The 13,244-nt window shown below is 34.6% G+C and overlaps 1 protein-coding gene across 1 annotated transcript; it reads left to right on the forward strand.

Moving 5' to 3' along the window:
* Nucleotides 1–4,115: 4,115 nt before the first annotated feature.
* Nucleotides 4,116–9,900, forward strand: LOC100792929 (SWI/SNF complex subunit SWI3C). The gene is made up of 9 exons (XM_006596150.3): nt 4,116–4,360; nt 4,527–5,006; nt 5,649–6,184; nt 7,258–7,621; nt 7,693–7,766; nt 8,156–8,283; nt 8,500–8,573; nt 8,704–8,888; nt 9,150–9,900. The coding sequence occupies exons 1-9, from the start codon at nt 4,333–4,335 to the stop codon at nt 9,609–9,611; spliced, it is 2,331 nt and encodes a 776-aa protein (XP_006596213.1). The 5' UTR covers nt 4,116–4,332; the 3' UTR covers nt 9,612–9,900.
* Nucleotides 9,901–13,244: the final 3,344 nt, after the last annotated feature.

Raw genomic sequence — 13,244 nt, forward strand, 5'->3', positions numbered from 1 at the left:
TTCCCAGGAAATCCAATTTTCCTGCATTCTGCTGCAAATTATCTACAGTCGGCAACAAAATAGATGAACACTATTGGGCTAAAATTCTAAGCTTGTAGGGATATTAGCTTAAAATGCTTACAATTAGTAGACCAAGGAATTATGATTTAGGCTTTTTTGGGGTATCCGAGCTTGATGGTTCAGCTTTCCTCTTAATTCCCAGAAAATGCTCTACCTGAATCAATTAAAAAAAAAGATTTTAACAGAAAAATGCAAAGCTATTCCACGAAAGCACTTTTTCTAAAGCTTAAACACGTCCTAAATTACCTTTCGATCACCAAGTTAAACATTATTAACATTAAACATTGAACATAGTTACTTACTTCTTAGCATGCCAAAATCACTTTTTGCCATAATCAATTTAAATTTTTTTAAAATAGGTTCTGAATGCTGCCATAAATCAACTCTCTTACATCATCTTTGGTCAATTTCCTTCTCTCAAATTCAAACTCAAGTTTTGAAATGGGTTGAGTGGATGGTTCACAGTCATGTTCGCCAAGCCAGTGAAGTAAGGATCAGATAATGCCTGATATCACAAACATGACAGAAATAATGAAATATACTCTTAGGTAATTATCAATGAAATTATATATAGGTGATAGGAGATCAACCTCTTCAGCTGATGGAAGGTCTTTAGGATCATTAGGTAACTTTCCTTCTCCAACATAATTATAACATGCAAGAGTTTCGAAATACTCCAACTGTATGCTTTGAACATTGTTGTTGTTTCCACATATGAAAACTTCTCAGAAACACTAATAAATTGAATTCTTTTTTCAACAAATAAAGAAACGCAATGACATCGATTCAGAATAATGACTTACACAAAAACTTTGGTAAAAGCACGTGAGAAGACGCAAATTGAAATCCGTGTAATTTGAAAATCGAAAGGAGGCGCTCTTTCTCATTGATTTCCTCGAAATGTCGGCGCCAGCGATCCTAATCCCAATCCTTGTCGCCACCGCCGACGCGGACGCGATCGTCAGCGGCGGCGTTCCCAAGGGACTTCCAGTAGGAATCGACTCGGTTGGCGACCTCGGAGAACTGGTGCAACACGGAGTCTTAGCCGCTGCGTTTGGCGCCGGCACTGCGGTCGTCGGAGGAGGAAGAGGCGAGGCAGCGATAGGGGGGTTACGATGGGAACGAGAAAAGCAAGGGCGTCCGTTGTGCGGGGAACGGAACGGCAAGCTTCTAGCGTCGGGAAGGTGAGCATTGGTGCGGAAATGGAAGAAGAAGCCATGAGAGAGAATGAAAGAATGGATATGTGTGTTGTTGAAGAAGAAGGAGATTGGGAATATACTGTGTGTGTTGAAAATGTGAAGTGAAGGCGATGGAACATGAGGCTGGGAACTTGGCTGTGAAAATTTGAGGGATGAATCTTCTTAGTGCCTCAATAGATTTTTTATTTTTTCTAGACACGAGGGGATAAGGATGAAATGAAAATTTTTATTCTTACCTTATCTTTCCTTCTCTTTATGAATCAATGTCATGTAACTTCCTTTTATTTTTATTGATCGGTTTGGGTTGCCATTCAAAAAGGTGAAATAGGTGGCACTAGACAAATTATTTTTTATCAATGTCATGTAACTTTCCTTTTATTTTTAGTCTTAAATGGATTATGTCAAAGAACATACATAAATAATTTGAAGTGTAGTTCTATTAGTCTTTCTTTAGTATATTAATAATTATTTTAATATAATAAAATAATTATTTTAATTTGAGAAAAATAGTGAAAATATTGTATATTATTGAGTTTCTGATTAACTTTCTTAAAATAATTATTTTAATATGTATTTGTTTTATTGTATTTTACTTACACTTTTGTTTGTAGGTAGAAACTTTTTAAATTTTATCTACACCAATGGACTGTAGTTACAAGTTTTATAGGATTTTACCAACACCAAGTAATCGTAGGTATAAGTTTTTTTAAATTTTACCAATACTAAGCATTTGTAAGTAGAAGTTATTTTGAGTTTTACCTACACTAAATAATAGTAAGTACAAATTTTTTAATTTTACCTATGACAAATAAGTGTAGGTATAAGTATTTTTTGACTTTTACCTACACTAATTTATGTGTGTAGGCAAAAACCTCCGTAGGTATATGTCATTTTTCTTGTAATGCATTAGAGAAAGAGTAAAAGACAAGAAAGTGGTCATTGAGCATATAAGCATTGAGCTAATGATCTTTGATCCTTTGACTAAGGGCATGCCACTCTTTAAGTTCAAGGATCATGTAGAGAAAATGATACTTGGTTCTACTTTATGATTGTATACATACAGGTTAGAGTTGAAATTCTTATATTGTGATATTTTCTCATATTCAGACGCACATTGATTTATTTGAGAAAATTTATGTTTTGGACCAAGAACAAACATTAGGTTTATTTATTAAGTTTTATTATCACATTGAATATACTACTTGGGAAATTGAATATATCACAATACATGAATGATATTACTCGTTATAAGAGGAAACACCACTATGATTCACATGTTCATTTCTTAAGGAAATTAAGCATTGACTTATTTTAGCCAATGAGTCAAAACGTTTGGACCAAATGGGAGAATGTAATAATTTTCTATTAAAAGCTTTGATTAACTCCTTAATAGTGGTTTGAACATTTTGGACTTAGAAGGTCAAGTGCTCCATCAGTTTTGGAGTTGAAAGGCCAAATATTGATTGACATCAATGGGTGATAATGGCTACTAAATGCTTTCTTGATGGTAGAATGCCTATATGTAGAATATATGTTTGGTCCCTAAACTCACATCTCTCATTTTCGTCTGATACACCATTTACAGAGGGAGAGTGAGAGCTTGGAAGAACTAAAACAAAGCAGCTCTTTCATGGCAATGACTTGAGGTATATTTTTTTTTGTTTTTCGTATTTGTTATTGACCTACATTTTGTTTTGTTGTTTGTAATATCACAGGTTTGATATTTTAGTCTTATAGGTCTTGGTGGAAAGAAACAGGGTGGTGCTTCCTACATGGAGACAAAAACAAATAAGAGGAACCAACTAAGTGCATGTTTGGTTTATAGTTAGAAATGTTGCAACACACGTTCCAATACAAATCCAATGAATAAATGCAAAATGAATTAAAAAAATAAGAGTCCTAATCCATTGACAAAATTACTTTTATATCAAACATGATTTTACAATTACAAACCAAACATGCTCTAAGATGGTGACGCCTCCTATTATATACATGTTCGAAACAATCATGCAAATAAATACTTTTTTTTACTCTAGTATGATATATTTTTTTAATACAAAAAAACACTAATCAAGACACCCATCCATTCATCCAGATAGGTTGTGTGTAGAATAGTGATATTCATAATTGAATTAAACCGTTTGTAAATCGTTAAACTGATATAAAAAAACAAAAACCGCAAAAATAAAAAATCTAAAAAACTACATAATTTTTGCGATTTAGTTCAGTTTTCTAACCAAATCAAACAAATCCCATATTATAATTATATTGATTTTTATTGTGGTAATTAATAACAAATATTAAATATTTTATAACTTTTCTATGTTTTATAATCAAAATCAAAATGCATATTTTACTTTAATATGCAAACAAAAAAGATATACTAATATTGTTAAAAAATAATGTTAAATATCAAGTGAGGTACAAATTACTATTATGTTTAAAAAGAGTTGGTAATATCATTTTATATTAATATTAAATAAAAGTAAAAATAATAATTTTCAATTAGAGTATATTAAACAAAATTTAATAAAAAATAAAATTAATTTTCAAAATAATAAGTATAATAATAATTATGTAAGTTTAGTTGATATACCTAGATTTAGTTGATAGATTTTAAATTGTGATAATATATTACAAAAATAAAAAATTATCAAACTAAACAAAATCAACTCATAAAAAAATTGATTTGTTTTAATTTAGATATGATGTTATAATTAAATCATAATTTTATTTTATGTTTAATATAAATAATTTTTTATTTAAGAATGAAACTAAATCACCCTGCAAACATCGATGAAACACTCCTCGGAACACAGCGTTAAAATGACGTGTCATTGAACCCTTCCCCATTCCGGTAAAATAGAAGCAAACACCCCACATCAACACCACACACACTTTTGTTTTCCTCTCTTCACAGACCTGACACAACACAAGCACTAACATAACCTTCCTCCAAAACCAAATCCAAAATATTTTCCCCCAAATTCCACACCTCCCTTTGCGCCAATCAACGACCCCACACTCAAATTCCCCCCACCTCCCACATCCACTCACTTCTCTCCTTCTTCCCATGCCACCTTCCCCTTCTTTCCCTTCAGGTACCATCTACAACAATAACCTAAAATTCCTCTCTCCAAAATCCCCTTAACCTCTCACACTTTCTTTCTTTTTTCCACTCTGAAGTCAACCTCATTTCAGTTTCAATTTTAATTTTTCTCTCTTCATAACTATATTTTTTATTACTATTATTTTTTTTTTTGACAGAGAACCGAACAAAATGGAGGAAGAGGCGGAAGAGAGAATCCTACAAACGCAACCAGAAGCGTCACGGCGACGACGACGACTCCGACGATGACAACGAGCCCGACGACGATGACTCCGACGACCAATTCCGCAGCCCTAGCGCCCAAATCGCGGACCCGCGGCGCGTGGATATCGAGGTCGTGTCGCCCGAGGGGGTCCAGATTTCGCGGTTCCCGCCGGCGATCAGGCGCGAGGTGACCCGCCCCCACGCGGTGGTCGTGGCAATCGCAGCGCTGGAGGTCGGCGACGACAAATCACATCACAACAACGTTCCGGTTCTGGAGAATGTGTCGCACGGCCAGCTCCAGGTGCTGTCGGCGGTGTCCACCGATTGCCTCGGCGGCGGCTCGAGCTTCGTCGTTGCTCCACCGCCAGTTTCGAAAGGCTCCGGCGTGGTTAAGCGGTTCGGGAGTAGGGTTCTTGTTGTTCCTATGCATTCAGGTTCTTGACTCCCTTGGATTTGAACTTTTTTCTGTTTTTCGTGGAATGTTTCTCTTTGGTTGCTTTGTGTACATGATGTTATAATTATAAAAAAGGAATTAGTACTTCAGAGTATATCTTAAACCTTGTCCCTAGTTTGAGTTCTTATGTTTTAGTGTACCGGGAGTTGTTGTATCTCCTTAAAATTAGGGGTTAACTATTAATTTTGAATGTGATTTTTTATATAATATTATATTCAAGAATTGAAATGCACTTGTAGTTTAGACGTTTTTTTTTAAATATGTTGTCATCTAATCATTAATTGACATATAATTGGAAATTCTTGACTTTTGTAATCATTACTTTAAAAGTCACACCTGAGATTATTTCTGATTGGTTCACCGTGGAAAAAAATCTATACAAGGTCAAGTAACATGTATCAAATTTAAACACTTTTCAAAGTGTATTGCATTTTTGTGTTGCAATGAATTTTAATAAAAAAAAAACTTATTTTGTTTTTCCCCCTTTGGTGGGAGTTTATGTTATTTGTTAAGCTCCAAGTATGTTTTGCTTGTGGGAGATTTGATCTGAAGATGTTTAGAATGAATTTTGGTTGATTTAACATGTTGAATTACATGATAAATTTGGAATATATGTGAGCAGATTGGTTTTCTCCAGCCTCAGTGCATCGACTTGAGAGACAAGCAGTGCCTCATTTCTTCTCAGGAAAGTTGCCAGATCATACACCAGATAAGTATGTGGAATGTAGGAACTACATTGTTGCAAGATACATGGAAGAGCCAGGGAAGAGGATTACAGTCTCTAGTTGCCAGGGATTGTTGGTTGGTGTTGGTAATGAAGATTTAACTCGAATTGTCAGGTTCCTTGATCACTGGGGAATTATCAATTACTGTGCTCAGGGCCCAAGTTGTGAGAATTCGGACAATGAGACTTACCTGAAGGAGGACACAAGTGGTGCAATATGTGTGCCATCAACAGCTTTAAGATCCATAGATAGTTTGGTTGAATTTGACAGGCCCAAGTGTAAATTCAAAGCAGATGAAATTTATTCATCTCGAACAATGCACAATACTGATATTTCTGATTTGGATGACAGAATAAGAGAGCATCTATCTGAAAACCATTGCCATTATTGTTCTCGTTCTCTTCCTATTGTATACTACCAATCACAAAAAGAGGTACACTGGCTTTTTGTTTTAAACTCAACTCTTTCATCACTCTACCATGAATAAACCTGTGGCTGTCAATTACTTTTGTCCTATTCGTAATATGCTGGAATTTGTCAGTTATTAACACATGGCAGTGCATAGGTATGACATTGAATTCTCTGTACATATGATTGTCGGAGAGTGGAGACAAACCTCCTTTAGTTAAGAGATTATTCATTACACATGTCATTGGTTTTTTTCTTAGGCTTCTGTGTTAGATGTGGTTTTATTATTGAAATAAATATTTGAAGGTATCAATAAGAAATATCTGATGATTTGTGTATTTGATGAGCTTTGATATTAATTTGTTAGGGAACATTCTATAACCATTTTTTTCTTCATGTAATCATTGTATAGAAGAGCCCCATAGGAGTAGAGCAAACTAAATGAAGATATAAAATAAGAAAGACTAGAAACTGAAAATGAACTTTGGCTTTGTTATTAAATCAAAGAAATCTACTCAAGATACCTTTGGCTAGCCTTCTTAGCATAATTAGAGTACCAGCCCAACCCTGGTAACAGGATTAAGTTGTTTCTTGAATTCTTGCATATTTCTCTCTACTAAGGGAACCCAATTGGAATAATCTTTCATATTTTTCCATTTTCTTCCTCTTTTGTTTCTCCCCATTGTGGCTTCAATCCCATTCTCTAACATTAACATATCGTTCCATGTCAACTGTACTTGAACATGCTAATTTGAAGCTAAAACTGCACGTTTGCTGCAGTTTGTGCTTAGTTGAAATTTCAGACATGAATAGGCATTCTTCCATTTAACCGTAACAAAGTCTGACAGCTGGCAAATGGTTGCCAATCTGTAAGATAGACAGTGCTTTATTAATACAGCTTAGTTGGGGTTCTTCAGGCAATGCTAGCGAACTATTTTAAAAGTTGGCACTCTGCTGCAAGGAAGCATTTCTCTGATTAATATTTCTTCTAAAGCTTACAACTTATGGGTACATTATGATGACCCTCCTCTAAAACTAAGCTGCAGAATGCCTTTGGAAACATTTATCATTATTTGTAGTTGGCATCTCATGTTTCAGGTTGATATTTTACTCTGCACTGATTGCTTTCATGATGGGAGATTTGTCACTGGTCATTCTAGTATAGATTTTATAAGGGTGGATTCAACTACAGATTATGGTGATCTAGATGGGGATAGTTGGACTGATCAAGAGACTTTGCTGCTGCTTGAAGCAGTGGAGGTTTACAATGAGAATTGGAATGAAATTGCTGAGCATGTTGGCACCAAGTCGAAAGCGCAATGCATTCTTCATTTTCTCCGTTTACCTGTAGAAGATGGAAAGTTGGAAAATATCAATGTTTCAAGTTTGTCTTTGTTATCCAATGTGAAGAATCAAGAGGATATTGGAAGATTGCATTGTTTCTCAAATGGAGATTCTTCAGGTCTGTCTTACTAAAACCTTCGAAACTTCTACTTGTGATATGGTTTGGATTTCATATCCTTGTTCTCACAGGACCTGTGCATAACAGCCAAGATTCTGATGGCAGGCTTCCTTTCACAAATTCTGGAAATCCAGTTATGGCACTGGTAGGTGACTGGTAATGATATTCTTAAGTTTTCCATTTGTTAATGGGTGCACGTGAAGTATGCCTATTAAGAAGACTAGGAAGTGGCTATCAGTGCTGTACCTAATATCTTGTCCTTTTAACTTGTTTCTTCTAATTGCATTTCTCCTCATTAAAGGAACAAGTCTTGATTTGTGTTTGGTTCAGTTTATTTTGGTGAAATCATATTTTTTGACAGCTTTTGAGACTTCTTGAAAAAAAAAAGATTTTTTCCTCCGAAAAAAGCTCTCAAAAACATGTAATTAATGATGATAGTGTCACAGTTTCACAACAAATCAGTCTGTGTATTTTATTCTGGAGTTCTTTTACTTGGATTCTTACTCATTTGGTTTTGTTGGATGCATTCTAAAGGTTGCCTTTTTAGCCTCTGCTGTTGGACCAAGAGTAGCTGCAACTTGTGCTCATGCAGCTTTAGCTTCATTGTCAGGGAATAATTCTGGGAGCACGGCACATATAGAAGCAGTGGAAAATGATAATCGGTGAGTGTCAGAGTGATTGTCATTTCTTAGTTAAAGTTTTTTCTCATAGCTATTCATAGTTATTCCCTTTCACTTTTTAACAAGCACAAGATATTTAGTTGTTTGCTATTGTGCTTTTCACTTTCTCTTTGCCCAATAATTTTATTCTCCTTCTGCACCAACAGCCAGCCTTATTGCATTATTCATATAATTAGGTTTTTTTATTTGCATGTGAAGGACAAATTCAGAAAGTATACATAATAGAGATGGTGGCCATGATGGAGAGGTTGCAAATTCAAATCAGAAAAATAGTGAGTTATGGTTGTATTTTTCAGTTACTGATGTGTAATTATATCCCCATTGTCTGGTAAAGTGGTAATACCCAGTGTGTAATTCTTTGGGAAATGCTTTTTTTTTTATTTTTTTTCCTTTTGAATTCAGAGGACATGTCAAAAGTACTTGGTTCATGTGGTCAACATGAGGGAGGGTCAATCCTCCTATCTGCTGAGAAAGTCAAAGATGCTGCCAAAGCAGGCCTATCCGCTGCAGCAATGAAAGCTAAATTGTTTGCTGATCATGAAGAGCGAGAAATTCAGAGGCTATGTGCTAATATTGTTAATAATAAGGTACAACTGCTTCCTTTATTTTTATTTCTTAACTTAATTGCTTCACCTAAACTGGCTATATACTTAATTGCTTCCTTTTTCCGATCTGGGTGCATATGTATGTATGTATGTATGTATGTATGTATATATATATATGCACTAGTTAAACATTTTTCTTGCCAGATAGGTAAATGATAAAAATTTAGGAAAATTTAAAAGTGGTCTGTGCCAGTATTTTGATGTCTATAAGACTATAACATGTTGGTGGCTCCTTATTGGCAGTTGAAAAGATTGGAACTGAAGCTGAAGCAGTTTGCAGAAATTGAAACACAGCTGATGAGAGAATGTGAACAAGTTGAGAAGGTGAGGCAGAGGTTGGCTTCTGAACGGTCCCATATTATATCAACTCGTCTGGGAAATGGTGGAACCACTCCAATGAATATAGCAGGTGTTGGTCCATCCACGATTAACAATAATAGCAATGGTAGGCAACAAATGATTTCCGCTTCTTCCTCACAGCCTAGCATCTCAGGGTATGGCAATAGCCAACGAGTTCATCCACACATGTCCTTCGTCCCACGGCCTTCAGTGTTTGGGTTGGGGCAAAGGTTGCCACTTTCTATGATACAACAACCACAATCAACTTCTTCAAATCCGATGGTCAATGGCCCCAGTAATTTGCAGCCTTCTCCCAATCATTCGATGTCGAGGCCGGTGTCAAGGACTAACTCTGATTTAGGTTAATTAGGAACTCAATGGTAGTTTTGAAATATCTACATTACAATTTTAGTTGGTCATTGTTTTCAGCAGTCAAGAGTAGTGTCAAGAAATTTGTTTGTTTAGGTTTTAGGGCCTGTGATTGGTTTCAGTAGACTATGAAAATGTTGCTTAAAAGGAAATAAGTAGCATTTGATTTTCCAAAAGTTATCGTGTCTTTCCTATTGCTTTGCGCTTTAGGGAACATGGGAAGTTTATTGTCATCAAAGCAAACAAATTTCAAGTTAGTTTTACACAAACAATTAACATCGAAAAATCATGATCTGGTCTCAGTTACTTTTTGTCTCCACTGTCTTTGCTGTTGTAAAATCTAATTCCATGATATGTCTCTTACTAGATCGTTTGTGTCACGGGCACAGGGTGCAAACTGTTCGTGGATTCTTGTCCCTGTCGAATGTTTGTCTGCAAAGTTCAAGACAAACGCTTATCGTTCTTTATTTATCATTTATCGTACAAAACGACTTCACGTGCGGGGGGAGTACAAAAATATAGTGGAAGATAATCATTGATCACGTACAGAAAATTATAGCGATGCAGCGTGTATTGGATGTACGATCTTCACTTCAGTTTTTACTTAAATTTAAGCAAAAATATTTAAAATTTGTTTTCTTTATCCATGTTATGTACCTTTCACAGAAAAATATGCATGTAATGTACTTTCTCCGAAAAAGGTGAGAAAACAAGGGTATGTTCGGTTTGTATTTTTATTTTTTGTTTTTATTTCTTTAGAATTGTTTTCATTTTCAAAAGATTAGAAGTCTGAAAACATGTTTGGTTTGACTTCTTGTTTTTCTGCTTTCAAGAAATAAAAATACTAAAAATATGTTTTTAAAAGAAAATGTATTTATAGATTTGCTTAAAATTACATTATTTGTCACCGCGTTTTTATTTTACCCAAAATGAGGTTCTTGGTTTCAATTGAAAATACTGAAAACGAGATTTTATTATTTTCAATTTTTGGTTCGTTTGAGAAAATATTTTCACTGAAAATATTTTTAAAAATTCAATCAAACACATTTTCATCACTATTTTCTATTTCCAGTGAGAATAAAAACAAAAAACAGTTAAACCAAACACCCCCTAAGATTCTTACTTTCAGCTGTGCCTTAAAAGCAGTCGAAAACCAAGTAAAAATAATATGTAAATAATAAATTGCAAAAGAGAATAACAATATGATTGTTTGAAGAGAATTCTTAATATAATAAAAAATTAACGACCATTACACAACCATAATTGTAGGGCATATTTTTTTATATTTTAATTTATTAGTTAGTTAGTCCGAAAAGAACAATATGTATTGAAAAAACATGTGACTTTTAGTAAAAATTTTTGTCTAATATTTAATAAAAATATTGCTAAAAATCTCTAGCAACATTGAAAAAATATTGCTAAATTATGAATAAATATTATCAATATATTTTTGCGACATTTTAAATGTTTTGTATAACTCATGTTGTTAAAGCCTAAAAATGTCCCCAAAAGACTTTAGCAATATAGGTTATACGCAACTTTTGTAAAAGTGTTGCAATAATGTATCAGTAACATTTATGCATAATTTGTTGACATTTTTCAAGTGTTACCAAAAGCTTTTAGTAACATTTTTATTAAATGTTAGATAAAAAAATGTTATTAAATGTCACATGTATAGTAGTGAAAAACTAGTGTAAACTCCATATTTTGTTTCAGAGAAGTGTATTTAGGTGAGTCTCACTAATTTAGTTATAGTAGGGCCCCCTCAATAGAAAATGTGTAAACTCCATATTTTATACATTTATTATAAATCACATGAATTTCACCTAATAGGGAAGTCTATGTGAAAGAAAGTAGCATTTTTTATTTTATTTTATTTTATTTTTTTCAAAATTTTGAAGTTCATATGAATTGCACTAGTGTGACACTCATGCTATTACTACCATTGTAACAATATATGTAGGTATAATGTTATGAAAAAAAACCCATTGGGCTCCCTTAAGCTCTGTTTGGGTTTAGTGATACCTAGTAGTTTGTAAGGGTTTCCTTTCCCACGACCATTATTCTTGTTGTCGCTAGGTTTTCCTAACCTTTCTTGTGGACCATGGGAAACATATTGTTGTTGATGACGAAGACAAAATCGTGGTTACTATACTAGGTAACCAACCCAATATCCCATTCATATGATGAAGAAGCATGGATGGTTGGAAAACTTTACACGCAGAGCTCTTTTAATGCTAGAGCCTTTAAAACCACCATGACAAATGTTTGGAGAGTAAAAAATGGAGTGGAGATCCAAGACATTTCTAATAACCTATTCACATTCAAATTCTTTAAATGGAGTGACAAGGAGAGCGTCGAACGAAGAGGGCCATGGAATTTGATCATTGCTTGTTGGTCTTAAAAGATTTGGGTCCAAATAAGTCCCCCTCTTATGTCCTCCTTTCAACCTACCTTTTTTGGCTTAGGATTGAGAGTGTGTCATGGGGGTGTATTACGCAAGAGACAATAAAGGTGTTTAGCAACGCCATTGTCAGCTTTTTAACCTAAGATTCCTTTGAAGACTACTGTCATGCGGGGTGTTTGTGTATCAAATTTTGCTTAGACCTAACCAAACCCTTGTGGAAAAGACTCAAAATGAAGATGAGAGACACGAATGCCAAAACTTTGAAAGTTTCATATGAAATATTGGGAAATTTTTGTTACCTATAGAAAAATAGATCACTCTCTTCGGGAATGTGCAGAGAATATGCAAGAAAGGGAAGGTGATGACCTTGTTAGCAAGGCTAGGCTTGATGGAAGCTCCTATGAGGTCTAATATTGTCTTAGGGGTCCACTCTAAAGTCACTTATGGCAAAATAAAAAACATTATCCCTAAGGCAATCTTGAATGACACCAAAAAATTGTTGGATCAAGTGGCCTTGGAATAATTATGAAGGAGGGGAGGTTAAATTAATTATTAATGTGTCTTGACTAATTAAAAATTATCTTAATATTACTAGATTCAATTAGGCTTTACTACTAAGTTATGAGGAAGTAAAGAACAAAAACAATAACTTAGACAAAAGTAAAGCGGGAATAAAAAGTACACAACGGAAAAGTAAAGAGTGTAGGGAAGAAGAAAACAAACACCCGATTTATACTGGTTCGGCAACAACCCGTGCCTACATCCAGTTCCCAAGCAACCACCGGTTCTTGAGATTTCCAATAGCCTTGTAAAATCCTTTATAAGTAAAGATCCACAAGGGATGTACCCTCCCTTGTTCTCTTTGAACAACCAAGTGGATGTACCCTCCACTTGAACTGATCCACAAGAGATGTACCCTCTCTTGTTCTCAATATTACAACCCAAGTAGATGTACACTCTACTTGTACCACAAAGGATGTACCCTCGAATGTGTTAAGACAAAGAATTCTTAGGCGGTTAGTCCCTTGAATCTTTGTAAGGGGAAACAAAAGATATCTCAGGCGATTAGTCCTTTGAAATCTTTTGTTTAAAGGGAAGAAGAAGAATCAAAAGAATTCTCAGGTGGTTAGTCCTTTGAATCTTTTGGCAAGAGAGAGAAGGAAGAATCAAAAGAATTCTCAGGCGGTTAGTCCTTTGAATTCTTAGAAGAAGAATAACACAAG

The sequence above is a fragment of the Glycine max genome, chromosome 14, assembly GCF_000004515.6.
Source record: "Glycine max cultivar Williams 82 chromosome 14, Glycine_max_v4.0, whole genome shotgun sequence".
Taxonomy (NCBI): domain Eukaryota; kingdom Viridiplantae; phylum Streptophyta; class Magnoliopsida; order Fabales; family Fabaceae; genus Glycine; species Glycine max.

Coding starts and splice junctions, on each gene's coding strand:
- LOC100792929 (XM_006596150.3), top strand. CDS start 4,333: ATGCCACCTTCCCCTTCTTTCCCTTCAG. Junction 6,185..7,257: donor ACTACCAATCACAAAAAGAG/GTACACTGGCTT, acceptor CTCATGTTTCAG/GTTGATATTTTACTCTGCAC. Junction 7,622..7,692: donor CTCAAATGGAGATTCTTCAG/GTCTGTCTTACT, acceptor TTGTTCTCACAG/GACCTGTGCATAACAGCCAA.